This window comes from Marmota monax, unplaced genomic scaffold (genome assembly GCF_021218885.2).
Source record: "Marmota monax isolate L192 unplaced genomic scaffold, Marmota_monax_Labrador192_F-V1.1 WCK01_AAM20220418_F8-fsc00108, whole genome shotgun sequence".
NCBI lineage: Eukaryota > Metazoa > Chordata > Mammalia > Rodentia > Sciuridae > Marmota > Marmota monax.
In genome coordinates this window covers 633,730-659,379 of record NW_026694593.1, presented here as the reverse complement: position 1 = coordinate 659,379, position 25,650 = coordinate 633,730, and the positions used below count along the sequence as shown (strand labels likewise).

Genomic DNA, 25,650 nt, shown 5'->3' with positions numbered 1-25,650 from the left:
AAAAAAAAGAAAAGAGCTTGGGATGTGGCTCAGTTGCTAAGTGCCCCTGAGTTTAATCCCCGGTATTAAGAGAAAAAAAAAAGCCATGCTGGTCAACTATCGAGTTGGGCACTTACAGTGATGTGGTATATTGTAGGGCCAACGGATCAGGGGTCACGAGCCCATTGACACATTTCCTTCACTATAAAGTGGACCTTGTTTTGTTTCACACCACTGGGGAGTGGACCTAGGACATTCTACACTGAGCCACATCCCCAGTCCTTTTTATTTTTTATTTTGAGACAGGGTCTCTCTGAGTTGCTGAGGGCCTTGCTAAGTTGCCCAGACTGGCCTCAAACTTGCAATCCTCCTGCCTCAGCCTCCTGAGCTACTGATATTACAGGCGTGGGCCACTGTGCCCAGCTAAAGTGGATCCTCTCACTTAGATTTGATACCATAAAGGGACTCATTTCCATTGTGCCTTTGGATATCGGTGCTGGCCAAACGCACTTAGTCAGGTAAGGCAAATCCATGTCCAGAATATGCACTAATCCCAGTGAGGACAGATGGCCACTCCTTCCAGATTGAAAAGATACATTGTAACCAACATGCTCAGAGACACTGCCTGGTGTGGGGGCTTACTCCTGGGTGGTGGCTCCTGGGGGATGAGCGCCGGGCTCTGCTGCTGGCAAGTCCTGGCCCAGTCTCCATACCCATCGCAAAGCTCCCTCATTCAGGTCCCCTCATGCAAGCCCGCACATGGAGGACAGAGGCTGCCTGTCATCCCCTGGAGTCCTGTGTCCCCTTGCTGTTCAATGCCTCTTCTTCAGGGGAGGCTCTGTAACGGCATTGACCTAAGACACAGAGCTCTGTGTACCGTGTGCTCCCTGCTGTGAGTCCATCCACAGATCTCTGTTCCCGACTTCTTTGTTTCCCACCCTCCCATCTTGCTCTTTCTGGTTCCTGACCAGCCAGCCAAGCCGTTCCGCTGCTCAGAAGTCCATCTCTACATACTGCCCCCAACTCGCCTCTCCTGCGGCAGAGGAGCCACGCTGGACACCTCCTCCTGGAAGGATTCCCCTCTCGCTCTGGTCTTTCCTGCCCTCCCCAGGTGGCTGGAGTTTGGTGACAGCGCATGTTTGTTCATTTATTTACTTGGGACGAGGTACTGAGCACCGGGGGAGGAGGGGCTTAACCGCGGAGCCACAGTCTGCTGAGCTGCTTAGGGTCTCGCTTTTGCTGAGGCTGGTTTTGAACTCGCAATCCTCCTGCCTCAGCCTCCGGAGCTGCTAGGATTACAGGTGTGCACCACCACACCTGGTTAATTTGTTTGTTTATTTATAATATTTTTAGTTGTAGATGGACATGAGACCTTTACTTTATTTGCTGACTTTTATGTGGTGCCCAGGATTGGACCTAGTGCCTCGAACATGCAAGACAAGAACCCCACCACTGAGCTATAACCCCAGCCCTGGCTTATTTATTTTTGACGTTTTTTAATTTATTGTAGCACTGGGGTTGAATCCAGGAGCACTTAACCACTGAGCTACATCCCAGACCTTTTTACTTTGAGACAGGCTCTTGCCAGTTGCAGAGGGTCTCACTAAGTTGCTGAGACCGGTCTCAAACCTGTGACCCTCTTGCTGCTAGGATTATGGGTGTGCCCCCATACTGAGCTCATACCACTGTGCCAGATGGATGGATGGGTCCATAAACCAGGCCTGGAGGTCTCCTCCTCTGAAGTCTGGTCTTAAAGAAAACTGCACAAGGTACAAGGTGAGGCAAGGTAAGAGACGAGGGATAGCAGAGGTAAGTGACATGGGACCTGGCCACCTGCTCATTGGATCCTCTGAACCTGCTAACACCCAACCACAAACACACCATGGGAGTTGCTGCTGTGCCTAGGTGTCCTCATGATGGGGTGACACTGAAAGTTCTCAGATAGTGACAGGCATGTGAACAGGGACGGGGTCCGGGAGAGGTGCATAACTGAACAGCTCATGGCCGTGCTGGGAGACCCTGGGAGACAGACTTCCTTCAGAGTCTTCCCACCTGGGCCGTGAGGGCTGAGGTGTTGATTTTCCAGTGTCCCATTTGCCACTGCTGGATCGCCACCAACAGAACCAACCCTCTGGTTTCCTGATTTGCTGTGTACTCAGGTCAAGCAAAACCCTGCAGACAGAAAAACATCCTCAGGAGCAAGTGGCCCTTGGCTTGGAGGGGTGACCGCTAAGGGGGTGCGGGTGGGAGACTCACTGGATCCACTACACCCTGTGAATTGGCCAAATCGGGAGTTGAGCCGGGTGTGGTGGCACACACCTGTCATTTCAGTAGCTTGGGAGGCTGAGGCAGGAGGATGGAGAGTTCAAAGGCAGCCTCAGCAACTTAGAGAGGCTCTAAGCAACTTGGCTGAGACCCTGTCTCAAAATGGAAAACAAAGAGGCCTGGGGAGGTGGCTCAGTGGTGCACCACCCCTGGGTCAAATCTCCAACCAAATAAATAAAATAAAATCCCGTGGGGTGTTCTCTCCATCTTATGCATGAAGATACTGAAGCTAAGGGATTAGGGTCCCAACAAAGTGGAGAAGCGAGGGGCCTCCCCGTGGGCAGGCGGGGAGAGGGGCTGTAGGGAACCTCCTGGGGGGACAGACTTTGCTCCAGAGTAGATGGGCACAGACTTGGGGTGAGCCCTGCGTTTGGTTTGGTTTCATGGCTGCAGACCCTGGAGCAGGCTGGGAGTGACCTCTGGACACGCACTTGTACCCCCTGGTGAGAGTCGGGGACAGGCGGCCAGGCAGATGCAGCAGGGTCTCCCACGCTGTCCTCAAGCGGCAGATCTCTGACACCGGCCCCTGCGGCTGCAGAGCCCTCAGAGAGCTGCCCCAGGCGCCCTCCCCTCCGCCCGCCTGCGCTGGGGTCTTTCAGACGCTGTCAAAGCCCCCATTCTCTGAACACAGCTGGGCCAGCGCCGAGCCGCGCATCCCACGTCCCCAAGGCCGGGGACCCAGGTGTCCGTGCGGCGGGCAAGACCTCAGAGGAACTCAGCTGCCTGGCTCCCGCCTCCCGGTGTGGGAGCGCCTAGAAAACTCTGGAAGGATGGGCTCTCCCAGCGTCCCCTGTGGATGGGAGCCCAGCAAGGACGGCCAGGGCTGACGGCGTGGAGGAGGGATGGGGAGGCTCTCCCCACTTGGGTCCTGGCCTCGGTGGGGTGGGGGTGGGGGTGGGGTGGACGCAGGAGGTGGATTGTTCTTAACCAGAGAGGCTGGAAACCTCCCCGGGCCTGGAGGCTGGGAGGCGGCCAGCTGGGCTGCACGTGGAAGAGGCAGGGAGAGGTGCCACTCTCTCCCCTGCCCACCCTCTCTCCCTCTGGCTCTCTCTCCGGCTCCTTTTCTTTCCCCTGAGAAGACCATGTTGGCAGGACCTCTGGCCCAGGAGGCAGGAGAGTTGGGCTTTAGCTCTCTCGTCTCACTAAATTCCACACTGTGTGACCCTGAACCTTACTTCACCTTTGGGGGGTCTCAGTGTCCTCGTCCCGAAGATAACTGAGATTTCTACTTGAAGTCTGACTTTCATCCTTCCTGCTTCTGTTGGTCCTGCTTGATCTCCACAAATGCCTGCAGATTTGGAGGGGCCTTTTCTCAGAAAGCAAATAGAAATGGGGGACAGTCCTATGGCTGTGCGTCGAGATGAAGGGCTCTGTAATGGCAAGGACAGTCCCCACTCAGCAGTTACCATCTCAGAGCGCAGGTTAGAGGACATGTAGGTTTTCCCAGCTAGCAATGTTGAAAGGATCTTAAAGAGATGCTCATTGCCTCCTTGAGAAAGCTTCAGGAAGACTCCGTTCCCAAATGGCGAGCCCCCCCACCCCTCCCGTCTCCATTCACACAGAGGGTTGTGAGCTCCTGGCCAGGAGGCCTCGCGCAGATTAGGGCTGCACACGCCGAACACTGTCTGGCAAAGGAAAAGACCCAGATCTTCAATTCACTATAGGTAAGCTCTGGTCCCTTCTTGTTTTGGGTGCTGGGAATTGAACCCAGGGCCTTGTGCATGGAAGGCGGGCACTTACCAACTGAGCTATATCCCCAGCCTGCCAGGTGCCCTTCAATGGATGAATGGATAAAGAAAATGTTGTATATATACACAATGGAACATGACTCAGCCATAAAGAAGAATGGCGTTGTGGCATTTGCTGGTAAATGGATGGAACTGGACACTATCATGCTAAGTGAAATAAGCCAATCCCCCAAAACCAAAGGCCTAATATAGTCTCTGATATGCGGATGCTAACCCACAACAAGAGGGGGGAAGAATAGAAATTCACTGGATTAGACTAAGGAGAATGAAGGGAAGGGAGGGGGGATGGGGGTAGGAAAGACAGAGGGATGAATCGGACATCACTTTCCCATGTTCACGTAGGAACACACGACCAGTGTGACTCACATCACGTTCAACCACAGAACGGGCAGTTACACTCCATGCATGTACAGTGAGCCACAGTACATTCTACCCTCACGTGTAGCCAAAAAGAACAAATAAACAATTTTTTAAAAATAATGTGGGGCTGGGGCTGGTGCTCAGCGGTAAAGCACTTGCCTAGCACCTGTGAGGCACTGGGTTCCATCCTCAGCACCACATACAAATAAATAAATAACATAAAAGTTTAAAAAATAATGCTTTATGCCGGGGCTGGTGGCGCACACCTGTAATCCCAGCAGCTGGAGAGGCTGAGGCAGGAGGATCACGAGTTCAAAGCCACCCTCAGCAACAGTGAGGCGCTAAGCAACTCAGTGAGACCCTGTCTCTAAATAAAATACAAAACAGGGCTGGGGATGTGGCTTGGTGGTTGAGTGCCCCTGAGTTCAATCCCTGGTACTACTACTACTACTATTACTACTAATAATAATACTTTAAAACAAAAGTTTAAAAAAGCACCAATATAAATATGAAAAAAGAAAAAAAATCCAGATCTTCTCAGAGCCCGAGCCGTGGACTGGGTCGCCCCCCTCCCCCAGTGCAGGTGAATGGTGTCCATCAGAGAGTTGTACAGGTGACAAAATGGTGTCAGAGGAGTGACACCCTTTGAGATCTGCCACTGAGGGTGGCAGGTGGAGACTCTGGCTGCAGTGCTGAGACCCCCTCCTCCCCTGGAGGTCGGCAGCATCCCTCCCTGTCCCTCCCTGTGCCTGCTCCCTCACCAGGAGTCCGCCTCCTGAACACACTGCCCCAGGTGCTGGCCCTGGGTCAAGGTCGGACTCCCCCAGGGCAGCAGCGGTGCACCTGGACTTCTGGTCAGGAGGCGGGTGGCGGGGAAGGTCACTTTCCTGGGCCTTCTGTGGTCCCAGGCAGGTCTCCCCGGGGCAGGAACTGTGGTTACATCCAGCAGCCACTGGGATTGAATGTCAGCCACTTGGTGGCCTGGCTCAGGCTGGCTGGCCTGAAGCCCTGTCTGTGGAGCCCTGGTGGGGGTGAGCCCGAGGCTGTGGGGGCAGGGGGCAGGCCACCATGTCAATACCCCCCTGAGGGCAGGGACTCTCTTCCAGCCCTGAGTCGGGAGGTCAAGGTGAGCAAACAGGCCCTGGAGCCACTAGGCACTGCTCAGACCTGTCCCCTGAGGCCTCTCGGTACCACCTCTCCATCTCTTCAGCTTCTCCAGGACAGGAGGGCCGGGCTCTGTGTTCCTGGAGCCTAAAACAGTGCCTGGCCCACGTTGGTTCCTAGCTGGCATTTAGTTAATGAAAAGAACAAAAGCGAGGCCTCCTCCTCCCCAGGCCTCCGGAGGCACCTGGCCCTGTGCCCTTTAGTCTTGCATCTGTGCGAGCCACCTGCTGAGGGATCTGATCACTGCCATCCCAGATCTTTCTGTCCCTACAGTAGAGGGACCTCTGAGGAGTGGCTGGAATCTTCTTTGACCCTCAGGCCTTTGGGAGGAGCTCTTTGGGAACTCAGCGGTGGCCCAGGGGTGCAAGCCCAGGCCGTGGGGTTGGGGGTGGGCTTCTGGTAGGGAGCTGTCCAGAACCCCCAGGGGGGACTTGGGGTGCAGTCCCGCAGGAGCCAGGGCCTGTGGGAGCCTGTGTCTGCGGTGGGCACCCCACTGTGCTTGCAATATTTTGAGGATGCGGCTGCATTTTATGGGGGTCACAAAGCTGCCCTCGTGTCCAGGAGAGGATCCAGGCACCGTCGCCCGCGGTCCGTGCCAGGGGTGTCCCTGAGTCCCAGGAGGGGGAGGGAGAGAGGAGCCGAGGAGAGGGCCTGGGAAAGCGGAGGGAAGCGGGGGCGGCGCCATTGGTATTCTGGCCGCTGCGGAGCCCCTGACAACTGCTGGCGCCTCAGGCCCACCCCTTGGCAGCCGCCTGCACATTGAGCAGCCCCAGCCCTGGCCAGCGGGCTCTGGGCGCCCGGCAACGCGGCGACTGTGCACATTGGTTTGCACGACCAGCGGCACCGCTCAGAGTGCCCCGGGCACCCCCTCGGCTAGAGGTTTCTTGACTCGCTTTGCTTCACCCGTGATTCTGCTGTCTAACCTCCATCCCCCCAGCTGCAAAGTCAGCTCCTCCTCTGGGAGCACCGCGGGAGACAGAGCCCAATCAGAACATCCCCAGGGAGGCGGCCACGGTCATCTGCACCTCATCCTTGCCTCCAAAAGACAGCTTCCCATTTTGGGGGTGGGAGGCGGGGTATCGCTCTTTCCAGGATCCTTCATCCTTTTCCCTACTAAGTTTGAGTCCCTCCTCTTCCCTCTTTGACCAATGGGAAGTCCCTCCAGTTGTCTAACTTCCATCCCTCCAGCTACAACATCATCTTCTGGCGCTCCCTCCCCGCCCCTTCTGCCCTCCCTTCCTACTCCAAGTCCTCATCCTATCCCCGGAACGATGTCCTACTTCGCTTGTCCTTGCCCTCTCCGCTGCCGCCGGGAACCGACGCAGAGAAGGCAGCGGGTCCCGTGACCACCCCGAGCCCCTCTCGTTCCGGGATAGGGGGCGGGGGTGGCCCCAGAGAAGGGCGGGGCGGGTGGGGGGTGAAGAAAGGGGGTTTTGTGCGGCGCCCGGCGGGCCGGCGCCCTCTTCCGCGCGTCCTGCAGGCCCGGCCTCCCCTCGCGCCCGCGCAGTGCCTGCCGCAGTCGCACCGGCTGCAGGACCGGCCGTGGGTCCCGGAGACCCAGGAGGACGCGGCGAGCTGGACAGTGCCGCCCGCACCCGGCCCCGGGAAGGTGAGTGCCGCCGCAGCCTGGCCGCCGGGCGTGGGAGGGGAGACGAGGGGCGTCCCCCGGCCTCCGGCCTCGCACCCGGAGCCCCCCGCCTCGGAGGCCGCGGCTCACAGACCCGGGCGCCCGGCGGGGTCGGGGGAGCGGTCCTGGCGCCGGCTCCTGCTGCCAACGCAGCCCTGAGCGGTGCCTGGGCGCGCGCACTGCACACCGCGCACACGCGCACACGCGCGCACCTGCATACCCGCGCACACCCGCGCACACGGCTGCTCGCGGTCCGGCTGCAGCCCGGGGTCCAGTCAACGGGAGCGCCCCCCTGTCCTGCCCGCTGCGCGCCCCTCCAGGCGGAGAGGACTTCCACCTGGCCCTGGGCGAAGCAGGAGCGGTGGGTCCCCGGGAGGAACCGCGGGCAGCAGCGGCCGCCTTCTGGGAACCTCCCCAGGGTGCGCAGCACAGGGTGGTGGCGGCGCCCACTCTGGAGCGGGACTTCCAGCTCCACCACTTACTTTGCTGTGTGACCTTGGGCAAGTTGGGCGACCTCCTTGAACCTTGGGCTCCTCCTTACTTGAAGGAAGCACAAAGAGGTTATCCACGGAGGCCCTTGGAGGGGGCTGGTTCCTGTGGACCCCGGGAACAGTTGGCTGGGACTGGGATTCCACGTCCTCCCTTCTTAACCCGCCCGGGCTGGAGGCTTCCTGCCCCAGGTATTCCCACACCCTCCTCCAATCCCATTAACTTCAGGATTCTAGCAGGACCAGCAAGGGATGGACGTTGATTTTGTTGGCACCGTGATCTGCATCACACAGATGGCAGATAACACCAGTCGGGTCAAGAAACGGTGTTCCCTAATCCCAGAGGCTCGCGAGGCTGAGGCAGGAGGATGGAGAGTTCAAAGCCAGCCTCAGCAACTCAGAGAGGCTGTAAGCAACTCAGCCAGATCCTGTCTCAAAATAAAACTTAAAAAGGGCTGGGGAGGTGGCTCAGTGGTCATGCATTCCTGGGTTCAATCCCTGTTGAACCGTGTTCCCAATAGGCACACCCACAGGGTCCCAGCGCCTGTGTGGTTACAGCTGACTTTGCCTCTGAGGAGGTGTCCCCCACGTCTCAGACTTCACAGGGTCTGCAACAGCTCGGCTGGGGATGTGGCTCACACTATTATTAGTTGTTCTTGCAATAAATAGGGCCATTTACAGGATCGTGCCCCCGGGGCCTCACTGGTATTGTGTATGTACAAGTTGTTCCTCAGACAGTCACTAAGGCATGACCGAGAGCTTCCCTCCTGCTGAGGTGGAGGTCTGGCCTCCATGCCTCCCTGCTGACCCTGCTGGCTGGGTGCTGGCTGGGGCTCAGGTCCTCTGGAGCAGACCTTGGACTGCCACCCAGTGGGCACTCAGCATGCAGGTGGTGGGTGTCCCGCGTGCCCGCACGCGCAAGTTGGCACGTGTGCAGCGGCTCCTGATTCCCTGTGGACCGGGTCTGGGTGGGAGGTGGACGTCCATGGTCAACAACAATGACCTGTAACAGGAGGAAAGTTCCTGAACAGCTTGGGACATAAGACAAGGGCAGAGACTCAGGCTGGAGCAGAGAGGGCGGGGGAGGGACCCAGCCCCTGGACACCAGGATCCAAATCTAGGGCTCCCGTGTGACCCTGGGGGGAGGAGAGGTGGCGCTCTCCAAGAACAGGACCCTCTGATTTGGGACTCCCACTCTTAGAGATGGGGTGGGTTGGCCTCCAGGTCTCCATGTTCCAGCCGGGTCCTCCCTGACCCCAGAGCCTCTTCCCTCGTCCTCCGGTCGGGGCAGAGGTGGGAGGGTGGCCCGGGGCCTGGCCCCAGACAGGCTTCGACTGTATGGGTTTCCGGGCACCTGTCAGAGAGCCGAGGTCTGTGAACAGCTCCGCTCCCACCAGAGAGAGGGGCCCAGCCAGCTCAGATGCATGGCACGTGGTCTCCTGGCACCGGTGAGCCCTGCCGCTCACGCCAAAAGGTCCCCCTTCCAGCCCAGGGTCCCCAGCCCGGAGCTGGCCTCAGCACCCCCTGCTCTGGCCCCGTCAGCAACCTCCTCCCGTCAGAGGCCCTGAGCCTCCTGCCTCTCCTCCCTGAGTATGACCAGCTCAGAGGTTGAAGTGGAGGAGAGGCAGAGAGCCTAGGAGAGGATCCAGGAGGAGAGGACAATTTCCCATCAGTTCAGACTCAGGAGGGAGAGGACATGTATGAAGGCAGACCCTGAAAAGGCAGGGAAGATGGAGGTTAAACATTCAGTGTACCAGGAGCGGCCGTGAGTAGCCAGTTAAGAATAAGCCTGATCTCTAGGAGTCCTGCCTGCAGTCTAACCTTCATCCCTCCTGCTGCATCATCAGCTTCTTCCTCGGCCAATGCGGGTCCCCATATTCTTCTAAGTCTAGCTTGACCCTTAAAGCTGATGTTGGACACTAGCAGCCTTCCCTCCTGAGGGCACGCTGGCCTGTGCCCGACTTGTCTTTGCTGGGGACCTAGGGGCGGCTCCGTCCCTTTCTGGGCATCAGTCTCCATTTCCCAGTGTCCCACTCCACCTCTCTGAAGATTTGAGATATTTAGAAGAGGATTCTGAGTTCCGGAGCGTCTGACCGCCAGGGGTAGGAAGGGGTGCTCGCTCCCTTTTATTCTCACCCCCCCTTAGCCTACCCCCAGCCTGGGGCCTTCACAAAAGGTGGGGTGGGGGAGGAGAGGCTGGATGGGGTCCAGACTGGCAGAGACGGGGGCTTTGTCCCAGCTGGTTTGTGAGCCGGGAGATCCGGTGGGAAAGCCCGCGCCAGGCAGAAAGGAATGGCTGGGAGGAAGAGGGAGGGCCGAGGGGAAGGGGGGGTCCGAGGGTGACAGGCCTGCAGAGCAGAGGGAGGGGACAGGGGGCTGGCTGGACACGGTGGCCCACGCCTGGAATCCCAGGAGCTCAGGAGGCTGAGGCAGGAGGATCGAAACTTTGAGGCCAGCCTGGACAACTTAGCAAGACCCTCAACCACTTAGCGAGACCCTTATGCACAGGTCACTAGATAGACCTGAGGATGTAGCTCCATGGTGGGGTGCCCTGGATTTAATCCCCTGCACAAAAACCTAAAGGAAAACACCCACACAGAGGAAGAGGAGGGGCTGGGCTGGGGAGAATCTGTGCATTGCCCAGGTTCAGTCTAGGAGGCCTTCCTGGAGGAGGCCAGGTGGGTATGGTACAAGGGAGGAAGGAGTGGGCAGGAGAAGTTGGAGGGGTCCTATGGGAAGAGGAGGCTCTGGTTCAAGGGAGGCACGTGGCACTGGGAGGGCAGGTGGAGTTCTAAGTACTATTGCCAGAATGGGGGGGGCATTGGTCTGGGAGCCTCTGCACCCGCCATGAATACCAAACTCTGCAGAGGCTCAGGTCCCTTATATAAAGTGGCCTACTATGTGCATATGACCTGTGTACAACCTCTTGTGGTTCTAAGTCATCTCCGGACTTCTTACACTTCCCAGTTCAACAGAAACAGTGGTCACACTGCGCTGCTCAGGAGATAATGACAAGAAGATCTGTACGTGTTCAGTGCAGGCAGGTTTTCCTGAATATTTTGATCTGCAGTTGGTTGAATGCACAGATACGGAACCCATGGATAGGGAAGGCCAACTGTATACTAGCATTCACCATTCATGTTATAAGGATTTACTAAGCTCCTACTGTGTGCCTCATGCTGTGCATTGATACAGGGGTTCTTTTACGTTCTTGGAACTGGGGATTGAACCCAGGGGCACTTAACCACTGAGCCACATCCTCAGCCCTTTTTATATTTTTTATTTAGAGACAATGTCTCACTGAGTTGCTTAGGGCCTCCCTCAGTTGCTGAGGCTGGCTTTGAAGTCCTGATCCTCCTGCCTCAGCCTCCTGCGTGGCTGGGATTACAAGCATGTGCCACCTGTTTTTGTTGGGGGTGGGGCAGATACCAGGAATTGAACCCAGGGGTGCTTAACCACTGAGCCACATTCCCAGCCCCTTTTTTTAAATATATTTTTTGATGTTGATGGACCTTTATTTTATTCGTATATTTATATGTGGTGCTGAGAATGGAACCCTGTGCCTCACACATGCCAGGCAAGCGCTCCACCACTGAGCCACGACCCCGCCCCTCCCAGCCCCCCAGCCCTTTTTATTTATTATTTTGAGACAAGGCCTCTCTAAATTGCTGAGGCTGGCTTTGAACTTGTGGTCTTCCAGCCCCAGCTTCCCAAGTGGCTGGGATTCTAGGCCTGCACCACCGTCGCCGACACAGCTGGTTGTTTAATATAAAGCTCTCACAAAGCCCAAGGCTCAGTGCAGCTAATGAAGTGGGAGTTAATAATGCTGTTTTCACAGTAAGAAAAAAAGCCCAGAGAGAGCAAGGAACTTGGCTCAGGTCACACAGTGTTGACTAGGAGGAAGACCTTGGCTCTGAGGAGGAATCCCTTGGCAAGGGGACAGGGACCAGACACAGAGTTGATGGTGCTGCAGACGCGGTCTACCTCCAGAGCTGGGTGTGGCAGTCAGACAGGGGAAGTCCATCCTGAAGTCTAACTCCATCTTTCCTCCTCTAGTATCTTCACCAGCCTGCAGCATGGCCTCACTCCTGGCAGGCCTGCTGACAGCCCTGGCCCTGACCCAGGTCCCTGCAGCCCTCGCTGATGTCCTGGAAGGGGACAGCTCAGGTGAGCATCCCTGCTTGGGGTTGCTTTCCCTCTGTCCCCTGCGGTAGAGGCTGGTTTCTTTTCAACCCTAACAACTGCCTCCAGCCTTGGGGGGCTTGGGGAGGAGGTCAAATAGGGGGCCTACGGAGAGGGTGCGGGTAGACCTGGTAGGCAGGGGGGTCTTGGTTGGTGGCAGGGCTGGGAAGCAGCATGAGGGCGAGGCTGAGGGCCTCTGAGTGGAGGACAGAGGGGGAGGCTGGGGCAGGATGAGTGGATCTGGAGGCAGAAAGGAGCGGAATTGGAGTTAACCTTGAAGGGGAGAGGCCAGGTAGTCTGGGAAGCTGAAGGCCTCAGGCGTCCTGGTTGGAGGACCTTGGGGTGCAGCGTGAGGACCCTGGGGTGGCATCGGGGGACCCTAAGGGACGGTCCTGGAGGACCTAGAGTCAGGGCAGCAGGACCCGGTCCAGCCAGCCGGGGTGCTGGGATGGAGGGGGGACTGCAGGTGGCGGAGTGGGGACTGCGCCCGAGGGTCCGGTCCAGCACCGCGTCCCTCCCGCCCACAGAGGACCGCGCCTTCCGCGTGCGTATCGCCCGCACCGCGCCGCTGCGGGGGGTGCTGGGCGGCGACCTCACCATCCCGTGCCACGTCCACTACCTGCGGCCGCCGCCGAGCCGCAGGGCGGCGCCGGGGTCCCCGCGGGTCAAGTGGACCTTCCTGTCCGGGGGCCGCGAGGCCGAGGTGCTGGTGGCGCGGGGGCTGCGCGTCAAGGTGAGCGAGGCCTACCGGTTCCGCGTGGCGCTGCCCGCCTACCCCGCGTCGCTCACCGACGTGTCCCTGGTGCTGAGCGAGCTGCGGCCCAACGACTCGGGCATCTACCGCTGCGAGGTCCAGCAGGGCATCGACGACAGCAGCGACGCCGTGGAGGTCAAGGTCAAAGGTAAGAGTGCGCGGCCCAGAGGATGTGGGAGGGAGGGAGGCAAAGACTCCTGCTCTGGGGAGCCCGCAGTCTGAGTTGGAAAAAGGGCCAGGTGAAGGAAATCTGCCCCGTCTAACTTAAGTCTCTCATGCTGTAGAGTGAGAGCAATTTGGATTTTACCCCTGGTTTGTGCACCAGGAGGCTGGGGGATGGGGGTCAGCGTACTGGGTGATCACCTGGCTCAGGTCCTCTCTGCCCTCAGGGGTCGTCTTCCTCTACCGGGAGGGCTCTGCCCGCTATGCTTTCTCCTTTGCCGTGGCCCAGGAAGCCTGTGCCCGAATTGGAGCCCGCATCGCCACCCCGGAGCAGCTCTACGCCGCCTACCTGGGGGGCTATGAGCAGTGTGACGCTGGCTGGCTGTCGGACCAGACCGTGAGGTGCGCGGGGGCTGTGACCCAGGCCGTGGCCTCCGGTTCTGCAGCAGCTGGAGGCACCAAGCTCCTGGCCTCTGGGGAAGGAGGCTGGTCCGAGGAGGGCGGGAGAGGACCTGCTTCCCTGCAGAGCTGGGCTGGCAGCCCTGCACCGAGAGGGCCATGGTTGAGCAGGGCGCATGGAGGCTGGCTCCAGGGCAGAGGCACCTGCTCACCCTCTGCCCTCCCGTCCCAGGTACCCCATCCAGACCCCCCGCGAGGCCTGCTATGGAGACATGGACGGCTTCCCAGGGGTCCGGAACTACGGAGTGGTGGACCCAGAGGACCTCTACGACGTCTACTGTTACGCTGAAGACCTGAACGGTGATTGGAACTGAGGGCTCCCCGGGGACAAGTCCCTTCTCCAGCATCGCCCATAGGTCCTCCTGCGCCTGCACAGGGCCTTATTGTCCCTCATGTATTTCCCAAGGCAGGGAGGCAGGCGGGGTAAGGAGACATCAGTGTCCCTCTCTGTAAACCCCGTGCATGACTGTCTGCAGAAGGAGGAAGTGGGGCCAGGTTCCCCTGAGCCCTAATCTCCATCCTGAGGATCTTCCAGACTTTGATCCTCTAAGGTGGGGTGGCTGACCACACACCAGGGGACAGAAGCCTGGAGAAGCTTGCTCAGGGTCCCGTGGGCGTCCAGGGTAGAAGTGTCCACTGACCGCCGGTGACCCTGCCTCCTCTTGTCCCTAGGAGAACTCTTCCTCGGTGCCCCTCCAGACAAGCTGACGCTGGAGGAGGCGCGGGCCTACTGCCGGGAGCGGGGCGCCGAGATCGCCACCACGGGCCAGCTCTACGCGGCCTGGGATGGTGGCCTGGACCGCTGCAGCCCGGGCTGGCTGGCCGACGGCAGTGTGCGCTACCCCATCGTCACACCCAGCCAGCGCTGTGGCGGGGGCCTGCCCGGCGTCAAGACCCTCTTCCTCTTCCCCAACCAGACCGGCTTCCCCAACCAGCACAGCCGCTTCAACGTCTACTGCTTCCGAGGTGAGCCCCTGCCCACCGAGTGGGGCGCCCTCAGGGACCAGGGCGAGCCTGGAAGTCCTGCCCCAGCCTCAGCCAAAGCTCTTCTCCTGGGTCTTTGGCCTGGTCCCCAGCTTCTCAGCCAGGACTCCTGGGCTCCCCTGGTGTGGTCTCCCTCCACTACGTGGCCCCAGGGAGTGGCCACCCTTAGCCGTTGCCTTCCCAACACTAGTCCCCGCCTGTCTCCTCCAGTTTCACATTGGCCTCTCCGCGTTAGGCTGCGGCATACTTTCTCGTTTCCTGTCTGCTTATTGGCAGAGCAGAGATGACTGACAGCCTCTGCATCCAATGAAAACCATCTGCTCCTCTTCTTCCTGCTAACCCAAGGCCTCCAGAAGGGTTCTAGAACCGCAGCTTAGAGGAGTCAGAGCTTCAGCCACCAGATAGTGATGGACGGAGGATCCCCTCCCCCACAGGAAGCAGCGCCTCAAGGACAGTTGGGCGCAGTTATGAGCCAGAACCTCTCTCCAGGAAGAAGCAGGAGGCGGAGATGGAGGAGGAGGAGCAGGGAGGAAGGGGAGGAAGGCCCCAGTGGGAGCCGGTGGAGCACAGGCCCCAGAGACGGGGTTTTCTGGTCCCGTGGAGCGAGGCTCACTGGGGCAGGTGGCGAGGACAGGGACGCACTGGCCTTTTGCCACCTGGCTGGACACAGACCAGCCCTCAGGACTTTTCTTGGCCCTTTGCTTCCTTGGATTTCTGCTCTCAGTCCCCTTCCCCAGAGGATGAGGTGATCCGTCCCAAACCTCTGGATACTTGAAAACAGCGGGTGCCCCAGAGACATGGCCCTTCCTTTGCCCTCTTGTCTCAATGCTCAGATCCTCAGGTAGTGACTGTCAAATGTTCCTCCTGTACCAGGGGGTTGGAGCCTGTCCCGTTCCATTTCAAATATCTCACCAGGCGTGGTGGGTCATGCCTGTAATCCCAGCAGCTCCAGAGGCTGAGACGGGAGGATCTCAAGTTTAAGGCCAGACTTTGAAATTTAGCAAGGCCCTAAGCAACTTAGTGATACTCTGTCTCAAAATTAAAAAAAAAGAAAAGAAAGGGCTGGGGATGTGGCTCAGTGGCAAAGCACCCGAGATTAAATCCTCAGTACAAAAAAACATAGGATGACTGGCACCTTAATCCAAGACCAGGGTCTCAAGGCGCTGAGACCCTCCCATCCGTTCTTCCACCTCCATCCCCTCACTCAAGGGTTCAGCTCTCACCTGGGTCTTTCCGGCACAGAACTTCCCATCACTGTCTTCTAGTCCCGCTCAATTGTCCTTTATATGGCATCCTTATAATTGTGCGTATCTGTTTCTCGTCTGTATCTAGAGTGTAAGTCCCCTCGAGGGCAGAAAGCTTGCCATTTGACTCTGCACTGGGTCCTCCATGCCCAGGAGAAGGCTTAGCCTGACACCCAGTAGGCACCTGATGAACACTTGGGGAATTGGTGACAATGTTGTGGGTGCTGCCCCTTGGACCCTCCATGGAGAATTTTTGAGAGAACTGAGAAAATCCCGGGGTGTCGGACAGGCTAACCCAGAGCCCTTGCCTGCAGACCGCGACCCTGGGGGGCCCAGGGTCTGTTCAGCCACCCATTGGACTTTTCCTCCTGCCAGACGCTGCCCAGCCCTCTGCCACGCCCGAGGTCTCCCACCCAGCCTCTGACCCAGGCTCTGATGGACTAGAGGCCATCGTCACAGTGACAGAGACCCTGGAGGAACTGCAGCTGCCTCCGGAGGCTGTGGAGAGTGAGTCCCGTGGCGCCATCTACTCCGTTCCCGTCATGGAGGATGGAGGAGGCGGAAGCTCCACTCCAGAGGACCCGGCCGAGGCCCCCAGGACCCTCCTAGGTAACTCAAACGTCCCCTAACCCTGGGGAGATGATGCCACCTCAGAGAGGCTGAGGGCAGAGGGGCACAGCCCAGGTAGATGCTGGGGTCACAGCTGCCATGAGTTGGTCCTGTCCTTTCTGGGCTTAGTGGTACGTGGCCTCGCCCCTGTCCCTGCCCTGTCCCTCTCCTGAATGTTGCTTTTCTGCTCAACTCCACCCTGGACTCTGGGGCTAGAGATGTAAGGGGCTGCCCCTGGGAAAGAGAGTTGTCCCTCCGTTGGTCCCTCCTTGCCTTTCCTACCCAAAACAGAGGATTGACAGACTAGAAGAGGGGGACACAACCGCCCTGTTTTCCTGAGCTCATGACAGCTCGCAGCCCTTCTTAAATATGGCTTCAACAGCCGGGTACTCGGTGCGCACCTGTGATCCCAGCGACTCAGGAGGCTGAGGCAGGAGGATGGCGAGTTCAAAGCCAGCCTCAGCAACTCAGTGAGAGGCCCTAAGCAACTCAATGAGACCCTGTCACTGAATGAAATGGAAAACAGGGCTGGGAGGTGGCCCAGGGGTTAAACGTCCCAGGGTTCAATCCCAGGGACCAAAAACCAAACAAACAAAAATGCCCTAATAGTGGAGCTCAGGTTGAAGTCCCCCTGTGTGGAACACACACCAGCCCTCCCCAGGCCAGGCTCTCCCCCACCCGCTTTCCCCAGCCCCCCCCCCTTCTTCCCTACCTGTCCTTCCTCCCACAAGGCTGTGGGGCGCTGTCCCTGGTGCTGAACTCTGTTCTTGGCCCAGAATTTGAAACCCAATCCGTTGTACCGCCCACCGGGTCCTCTGACGAGGAAGACCAGATGTTGGAGGAAGAAGAGAGATACGAGGACGAAGAAGAGGCAGAGGAGGAGGAGGAAGAGGAGGCGGTGGAGGACGAGGACCTATGGGCCTGGCCCAGCGAGTTCAGCAGCCCTGTCCCCACTGAGCCAGAAGCGGAGGACTCGCTGTCCCAGGCCTCCCCGCCAGCAAGGGCAGTCCTGCAGCCCGGAGCATCTCCACCTCCCGAGGGACAGTCAGAAACTCCCAGGCCTCCAAGGGCCCGTGGACCGCCTACCGAGACTCTGCCCACTCCCAGGGAGGGGACCCTGGCGTCCCCACCACCTTCCACTCTGGTTGGGGAGGAAATCGAGGGTCCTGAGCTACCTGAGGTCCCTCGAGGAGAGAGCGAAGAGACAGGGAGCTCCGAGGATGCCACCTCCCTGCCTCCAGCCACACAGGCCCCCGAGGCCACCGGGGAGCTGGAAGCCCCCTCTGAAGAGGACTCTGGGATAACCATCCCCGCAGGGACCTCGGTGCAGGCCCAGCCGGTGCTGCCCACTGATGGCGCCAGCCGAGGCGGAGTGGCCGTGGCCCCCTCATCAGGTAACTCTGCCCAGGGCTCGAGCTTCCTAGTGATTCTCCCTTTCCCCCTCCTGCAGCTCGGGATCACCCGACCCGGGGTCCTTTAATCCCCCTCGTCCCCGACTCTCCTGTCCTGACTCTCCTCGTTCTCTTCCCTGTTGGTCTCCTATCTCGGATACCCCACCTGGTGACTTCCATCCCAGCTCTCTGAGTCCTCACCCTGTGACCCCGGCCCCACTACTGACCACCCGTGACCCTTCTGTCCTGGGGACCTCTACTTGTGACTCACATCTCACTGACCCGCAGTACCTCCTCATGCCTCTTCAGGATGCCCTGGTCACCCATGGCATTCTTTGGGGTCAGGCCTGCTTCCTCTGCTCCCTCCCGACCCCTTTCCCGTGCTGACCCCTTTAGTCACCTCCCACTGATCTCAGGGAAGCCTGGGAGTCCAGCCCTGCCCTTCGCCCTCTGGGGTCCAGGAGAGCCCTCCCCCTACAGAGCCTTAAGCGACTACTTCTGTGAAGTATTTTTTTTTTCGACTGTTTCATGGAAAACAAGCCTTGGAAATAAATCTCTATTAAACTGCTTTGTAACCAAACTTCGGCCCCCTGTCTCCCTCTGAAGCTGCCCACCCTTCTTACCCCATGCTTCTGTGTCGGGAGCATCTCTTTGGCTCCGGGTCGCGGCCTCTCTGTGTCTCCTGGTCTCTTCTTCCGGCTCCAGGCTTTCCTGTCCTCATGGTCTAACCGCCCCTTGCTGCCCCCCAGCTCCTCCTCACACCTGTCTACACTCCCCCTCTTGACCGCTGACATCCCAGATTTGACTGTACGCATGGCCCCAGAGAAGCGCTCAGCTGTCCATCTGCAGGGGTACTGAGAGCTGTGGTCCCTCACTCCTGATGGGGAGAGACCCCACAGCCTGGGGCAGTGCGATGAGCATTTCTATTCATTTTTGGTCCACTTGGGTGGCTCCTGTCGAGAGTATTGATCGAGAAACCATAGGGCCAGCTCCTTGGCCTTCAGGTGCCCTGGCCTCTCAGCCCCACCCCCACATCTCAGCAGGAGACACTGTCTAACTCCAGCTGCTGCCGCCCCTCCCCTCCACTAACCCCTGCACTAATAACCACCCCTGCCCCCAGGAAGTGGAAGAATGGTTTCCCCTCCCCGAACCCAGAGGATCTCAGAGTCTCCCACCCTGGAGAAGATGCTAGAGGAGGAATGTGGAGGGAGAAGGAGCGGGAAGTTAGGTTCGGGGGTCTGGGAGAAGCCCACCTGTCACAGAAGGTTCAGATCCCCAGTGCAGGCTCGTGGAGAAGGCTGGGCCAGAACCGGGCCCCCCTCCTAGAAGGTCCAGGGTGGGCTCAGGACCCCAGCATCAAGCCGGGCTCACCCATTTCAGCTGTGGGCTTTCTGCTCAGCTGGCCCTGGAGTTGGGCCCTCTGCAGGGTAAGGAAAGGGTTTGGTGGGAAAAGACCACGGGGGGGGGGTCTCTTCAGTTTCTTAAGTTACCCCAGCTGGAGGGGGAGCAAGCGGTCCCCAGACCTGCTATTGCAACAAGAGGAAAGGCCAAGCTTTCAGGCGTATACTGTAGCTGGCCTCAGAGAGGGGGAGGCAGGAAGGAGAGAAAGCCCCAAGACACGTCCTTTCACCTGAGTCTGTACCCTGGGCTCAGGTCCTGCAGTCACAGCCAGGGCTAGGAGCTGTGGCCTGTGGGGCCGGACCAGAGATGGTCCTGTTCCCCAGCTTGGAAGGCTGGACGGGAAGCCGAGGGGAGAGCAGGCGCAGCGGGAGAGCGTGAGGCACAGGAGGTGGCCAGGATGCCTCTCTGTTGGGTCTGGCACTTAAGGGATGAAATGAAACGCCTGTGGGGGAGGGGCGGCGTGACCAGCTGGGCAGCATCTACTGGCAGGAGGGGAGACAGGGAGGGAGAGGCGCTGGAGAAGCTGATTCAAGGTCATCCCAGTATAATTCTTTGAATCAACTCCAGCTTCTCCCCAGTCCCTGCTCCAAACCCCACCAGGCAGTGGACACCGCAGGCCGGTCAGTGTGAAGCACTGTGGGCCTGGGCTTCAATGTGGTTACCTCCTGTCATGGCTGCAAGCACTGGTGGTCTGTGGAACCGTCGTCCCCTGGGTCCTGTGGGTCAGAAAGGAGTAGAAACTGACAGTAGCCAGCACCCGGGCTGGACCTACGAGCAGCCACCTTGCACCCCAGGATCTAGAGAGTTAGAGAAGGCAGGTGACTTGGCCAAGTGCAGCCAGATCCCCAAACCAAACCGGAAGCCTTCAGGGCAGCATGTTAGCCTAAGAGGACTGCCTGGAAGAGGGGGAGCTGAAAAGGGGGCCAGATGGGTCAGGCTAGAGACTCTACAGAAGACCAGAAGTGGAGGCTGGTAAGGGGGGAAAGTCTGGGTGAGACAAGAAGGGGGGCAAAGAGGTTGCCTAGTCCCGCCCCTTTCAGTGGGCAGCCTTCGCCCCTCTGGGTTTTGGGATCCTCTGGCCCAAGATGCCTGCGATGGTGCGGGTGGGGAGGGCAGAGAATGGGCTGGATCTCCACTGGCCACTTCTGGGCTGGAAGGTTCTGCCCAGTGGACATCAGGGAGAATGGTTAGCAGTCACCTGGACCACACCCATATCAGGTGCCAGGGACAGTCCAGGGAGGCCACACCCACTGCTGCTGGTGGTCTCTGCAGTCCCACCCAGTGGCCCACCTAGACTATACAGAAGTCTGCTGGGGCCTGGCACAAAGATAAGGGGCCTAGAGAGAGGAAATGACCCGCCCAGTGTTGCACAACTGACAGCCCAGGATCTTCCTCATAGTGACTCTGGAGCCTTCCTGGCTGCTTCCCCTCGGGCCCTCCTGGACTGGGCCCACATAGGTGGACATGACAGTGGCCTGCACAGGCTGAGTCAGTGATGAGCTCAGGGAAGGGCAGGAGGAAAGGGGAGGAAGAGCCCCAGGATTCAGAGCTGGGCTGTGACCAGAAGCTGGCTCCAGGGACCACGTTCAACTCCCAAGACAGGAAGGTCAAGATTGGGGGACCCCCTGGACCTCCCCCCGAGGGCTCAGACTGCATGGGTGTGCTCCCCTGCTCCCCCGCCTCACTTCTTTCCCCCTCTCAGGTGACTGTGTCCCCAGCCCCTGCCACAATGGTGGGACATGCTTGGAGGAGGAGGAGGGGGTCCGCTGCCTGTGTCTGCCTGGCTATGGGGGGGACCTGTGCGATGTTGGTGAGTGTGTTGAGGGAGGCGGGGGGCATACCTGAAGCCTGGACCCTGCCCCAATATGCTAGTGCTGAAGGGCAGAGGGAGGGCATGAGTTTGGGCCATGAGTCCCCGCTTTAGGCCTGGGGACACAACTTTTCTGAGCCCTGTTCTCCATTTGTCGCTCTTGGAGGCACACTGCCACCTGCCCTCCTCCATGGAAGGGAGGACAGCCGAATTCTCTAGGATGGAGCATTGCAGACACTCATGGTCCCTGTCTCTTGGAGAAGACACCGATACCCATGCCTAGGACCCCCTCATTCCCAGCTAGCTTCTTGGCACCGCCCTCCGGTCCCGCCCCTTGCGGTCTGCGGCGCAGGGAGAAGGCGTGTCCCTCGCCTGCAGATCTGACCTCGCTGCGTTCCGGGTCCTCTGGCCTAAGATGTCTGTCCCTCTGTGCCCCAGGCCTCCGCTTCTGCAGCCCGGGCTGGGACGCCTTCCAGGGCGCCTGCTACAGGCACTTCTCCACGCGAAGGAGCTGGGAGGAGGCGGAGACCCAGTGCCGGATGTACGGCGCGCACCTGGCCAGCATCAGCACGCCCGAGGAGCAGGACTTCATCAACAGTGGGCTGGGGCCGGGCGGGAGGGGACCTTCGCCATCGCCTCGCACACACTCGTGATTGACACACTCATCACTTGGCTGCCCTCATTCAGCCATTGTTCATTCACGGTTTCCTTCTCTCTCCTTCCCGCTCTACGCGTAGGCCGGGGGGCTTCAAGAAGGGGAAGGCTGGGGTTCCACAGGAACTTACACCTGTATCAGCCCCCACCCCGCTCTCTGCCCTCACTCCGGCACTTGTGCCGGGGTTGGAGGGATCAAAAAAGAAAACAACGATAGGCCAGGCTCGGTGGCGCACGCCTGTAATCCTAGCTATTTAGGAGGCTGAGGCAGGAGGATCGCTGATTCGAGGTCAGCCTCAGCAATTTACCGACACCTTGTCCCAAAATGAAAAATTAAAAGAGCTGGTGTTGTTGTTCACATGTACATGATAGAGTGCCCTGGGGTTCAGTCCCCAAGAAAGAGACAAAAAAGAAAATAGCGAGGGCCTGGGGATGCAACTCGGTGGTAGAGAGGTTGCGCAGGACGCGAGTCCCTAGGTTCCGTTCCTTAGCGCCGGGTACAAAACAAAAAGCCAAACCGGGGGAGGGCGTGGGTTTGGGATTTCTGCAAGGACTCCCCGCAGGCCACCCGGTAACAGGGAATCTGCGCCATCTGCTGGCAGTGCCGCTCACCGCACGCCCCGTCTCCGGCGGCTCTTCCCCAGATCGATACCGGGAGTACCAGTGGATCGGGCTCAATGACAGGACCATTGAAGGCGACTTCCTGTGGTCGGACGGCGTCCCTCTGGTGAGAGGCCTCGGCTGGCCCTCACGCCCTCTGGTTCATTCCTCGAAGCACGCCTGGCCTCCGCCAGCAGTCACCCACCTCCGCCCCTTCCTTTTCTGATGGCCTTTCCCTTCCCAGGCCCCCTCCTTCTTCTCCCGGGCCGCCTCCCCTCCTTAGGTCCCTCTCTCCTCTCCCTGGCTCCCATTCTCCCTCTCCCAAAGCCCCTTATTCCCTCTCCGGGTGTCTCCAACCCCCAGACCCTTAGCCTTCCCTCCCCTGGGGTCCCTCCCAACCCTCCCCAGTCCTCTGCCCCTCCCCGACCCCGTGCTCACGGTGCGGTGGCTCTTCACACCTCCGTCCGCCCAGCTCTACGAGAACTGGAACCCTGGACAGCCTGACAGCTACTTCCTGTCTGGAGAAAACTGCGTGGTCATGGTGTGGCACGATGAGGGACAATGGAGTGATGTGCCCTGCAACTATCACCTGTCTTACACCTGCAAGATGGGCCTGGGTGAGGGTGGGCAAGGGGGGGGGTCCAAGCCCTCCAGGAGGGGTGGCCCTTCTTTTCCGGGGGGAGGGGGGCAGGATTGCTTACAGAAGGAGGGTACAAAGCTACCTAGAGGAGGCTGACCATGGGGTGGATAATGAATTACATAAGTCCACTCGGAATCCCCAGGGGAGCTGGGTGTGGTGGCACACGCCTGTAATCCCAGCGCTGGGGAGGCTGAGGCAGGAGGATCTCGAGTTCAAAGCCAGCCTCAGCAATTTAGCGAGGTGCTGAGCAACTCAGTGAGATCCTGTCTCTCTCTCTCTCTCTTTTTTAATTAATATTTATTTTTTAGTGGACACAACATCTTTGTTTGTATGTGGTGCTGAGGAGCGAACCCGGGCCGCACGCATGTCAGGCGAGCATGCTACCGCTTGAGCCACATCCCCAGACCCTGTCTCTTGATAAAATATTTTTTTGAAAGGGCTGGGGATGTGGCTCAGTGGTTAAGCCCCCTGGGTTCAATCCTGGGTACCAAAAAAAAAAAAAAAAAAAAAAAATCATCCCTGGTGGTTTTTGTAATGCTGTGGCCACTCATTTCCTCTCCCTATCAGGATTCTGGGAACCCTCCTCCACAGAGCAAGTTTCCTAACGCCTAACTGTGCCCCCCATGCAGTGTCCTGTGGGCCCCCTCCGGAGCTGCCTCTGGCTCAAGTGTTTGGCCGCCCACGGCTGCGCTACGAAGTGGACACGGTGCTGCGCTATCGGTGCCGCGAGGGGCTGGCTCAGCGCAACCTGCCACTGATTCGCTGCCAGGAGAATGGTCGCTGGGAGCCCCCTCAGATCTCCTGCGTGCCCCGCAGGCCTGTGAGTGCCAGGAGGAGTCTGGTGGGGGACATGGCCAACAGAAGCCCTGGGCTCCAATCCCAGCTCTGCCTGGCGGTCAGCTGGCTGTGTAAATTGGAGTGACCCCTCGGTGATCAGTGGTAGAGGGAAGTGGCTGAATGCCCTGGAGGGGTCGTGCCTGAGCTGCTCAACCCTCTGTGCTCCTAAGGGTTGAATGGGGCAAGTATTGGTGAGGTCAGGGCCCAGGAGCAGGAACACCACACCGAGGGTGGGCTGGGGAGGAAGAGGAGCCCAGGTGGAGGGTGAGTGTGTGTGTGTGTGTGTGTGTGTGTGTCCCCAGGCCCGGGCTCTGCATGCCATCAAGATCCCAGAAGGACATCCAGGGAGCCTGCCAGGGCGCTGGAAGGCACTGTGGACCCTCCCTTCTGGCCCTCCTCCCGGTCCCCAAGTGGGAAAGCCTTGAATGCTGCTGTCCCCAGCACTGCCCTCGGGCCTCCAAGGTCCCTCATGCCCTGAGCTCTTCCCGCCACAGGAAGTAAAAACATGAGAGGGTGGAGCTGGAGCCCAGGTGACAGCCTGGAGGGCTTCTGGGAAATACCTGGGGGCCTCCAGCCCAGCCCAGGCCCAGCCCAGGCCCAGTCCAGCCCAGGCCCTCTTCCCCCTGCAAGATGGGCCTGGGCTTCAGGTTTCCCCCTCAGGGCAACGGGTCAGTCCCTAAGTGCCTCAACTGCCCTCTCCCTGCCAGCTACCCTGGCCCCTCCATTTTTCTAAAGGGCACTGTGCCCGCTCATTCTTGATTTTCCAAGGAAATGATTTGCAGGATGGAATACCTGTAAAGCCAGCAGGAAATAAAGACGTTTCATCCCCAAGAAGTGTTGATGCTGCTTTGTGGGGGGCAGGGGGGGCAGGGCTCATAAAATAAAGCATCCTGGATATTCACTTCTAGAGGTTGGAGAGGTCCCCGCCATGTCAAGGGCAGAGCAGTGCCCGGCACAGACCAGATGCCCAGCAAACATTCACGCAGTGAAAGAAGCCAAAGGGGTGGGGACAGCAGGAGTGGCTCAGAATGACGATGTTTGGTTCACTCGGGGGAGGAGGACGAGCTGAGGTCCGGAGAGGAAGGCAGCTTCTGGGGCTACTCTGGGGTGGCGGGCGGTCTGAGTGAGGTGAAGTGGAGGTTAAATGGCAGGAAGGCTTGCTCCAGCCGGGAAGACACAGATGCAGGAACTAGGAGACCAAGGTAAGGGCGGCGAAGAGCCCCCAGTCCTCTTGTGGGCAGGACTCTGCGTAATAACCTGTGTGGACTGCAGAGGGCGCTGCGAATGCTCCGAGAGAGCCGTGTGCGCATGCGTGAGTGGACAAAGGCTGGCGATGTGTGAAGAGTCCCATGAGGCCGCCAGGGGGCGCTGCGGGCTTTCTTTCCTATTCTTCCGGGGCGGGGAAGGCGGGTAGTTGGCGGCGGAGGGTAAGGCTTCCGGCCAGGGCTGGGGACTGTGAGTCAGCTGAGATTGAGATGATGAGGTCATTCTAAGAACTGGAGAATGACTCTGTGTGTGTGTGTGTGTGTGTGTGTGTGTGCAAGCTCTTCCGTGGTCCTCATCACAGAACACAGAATTGTGCCTTTGGTCAAGTGTGTGTCAGGATGTGGTCAGTCTTGATGAGGATGAGTCATTTCTGCAGATCCTGGCACCGAGCCACACTCAGGCACAAATGCACACACATGTGGACACTCATATGACTTCACGCTCCTGGGTGCCCTCTCACACCCCATGCACCAACGTGTGCAATTCTCATTAATTTTCCTAAGTGTCAGTAAGATCTAGCAAAACTGAGAGATGTGGAGATGCCCAGAGACAGCAAGGCCAGACAGACAGACAGGGACAGTTCAGGACAGGTGTGTGCTGGGGGAACTAAGGGCCCCTCCGGACCATTCTCAACTAACTCCTGAGCCTTCCCCACCCTATATTAAACCTCAAACAGTTGGTCTCTGAGATTCCAGCACTGACCTCCTAGACCCAGCTACCCCCACATTCCTTCCTCACAGGGCTCACCTTCTGCCCTTCCCGGCACAACCCCACCCAGCATGCCTGGGGAATAAGGCTGTTTTCTTAAGGAGCTACAAGAAAGAGGGTGAGGCTGGGGCCACAGTAGACCCCTTGCTGTATCTTGTATTAGCTTGTGATTGTTTTTAGGGATGAAAGGTATGTAGCTGGGATTATGAGTGAAGGCCCTGGGGAGTCTTTGAAGGAGGCCAGAAGAGGAAAAGGCAG

At 58.9% G+C, this 25,650-nt stretch overlaps 1 protein-coding gene across 1 annotated transcript; it reads left to right on the top strand.

The window, feature by feature from the left end:
- Positions 1-7,055: 7,055 nt before the first annotated feature.
- Bcan (brevican) lies at positions 7,056-24,242 on the top strand. Its single transcript, XM_046421901.2, has 14 exons — positions 7,056-7,185; positions 11,748-11,858; positions 12,401-12,775; positions 13,017-13,191; positions 13,421-13,548; positions 13,921-14,214; positions 15,852-16,085; positions 16,862-17,479; positions 20,580-20,687; positions 21,126-21,284; positions 21,986-22,068; positions 22,414-22,558; positions 23,211-23,401; positions 23,721-24,242. Exons 2-14 carry the CDS (start codon positions 11,768-11,770, stop codon positions 23,841-23,843), a joined length of 2,724 nt encoding a protein of 907 aa, XP_046277857.1. The 5' UTR covers positions 7,056-7,185; positions 11,748-11,767; the 3' UTR covers positions 23,844-24,242.
- Positions 24,243-25,650: the final 1,408 nt, after the last annotated feature.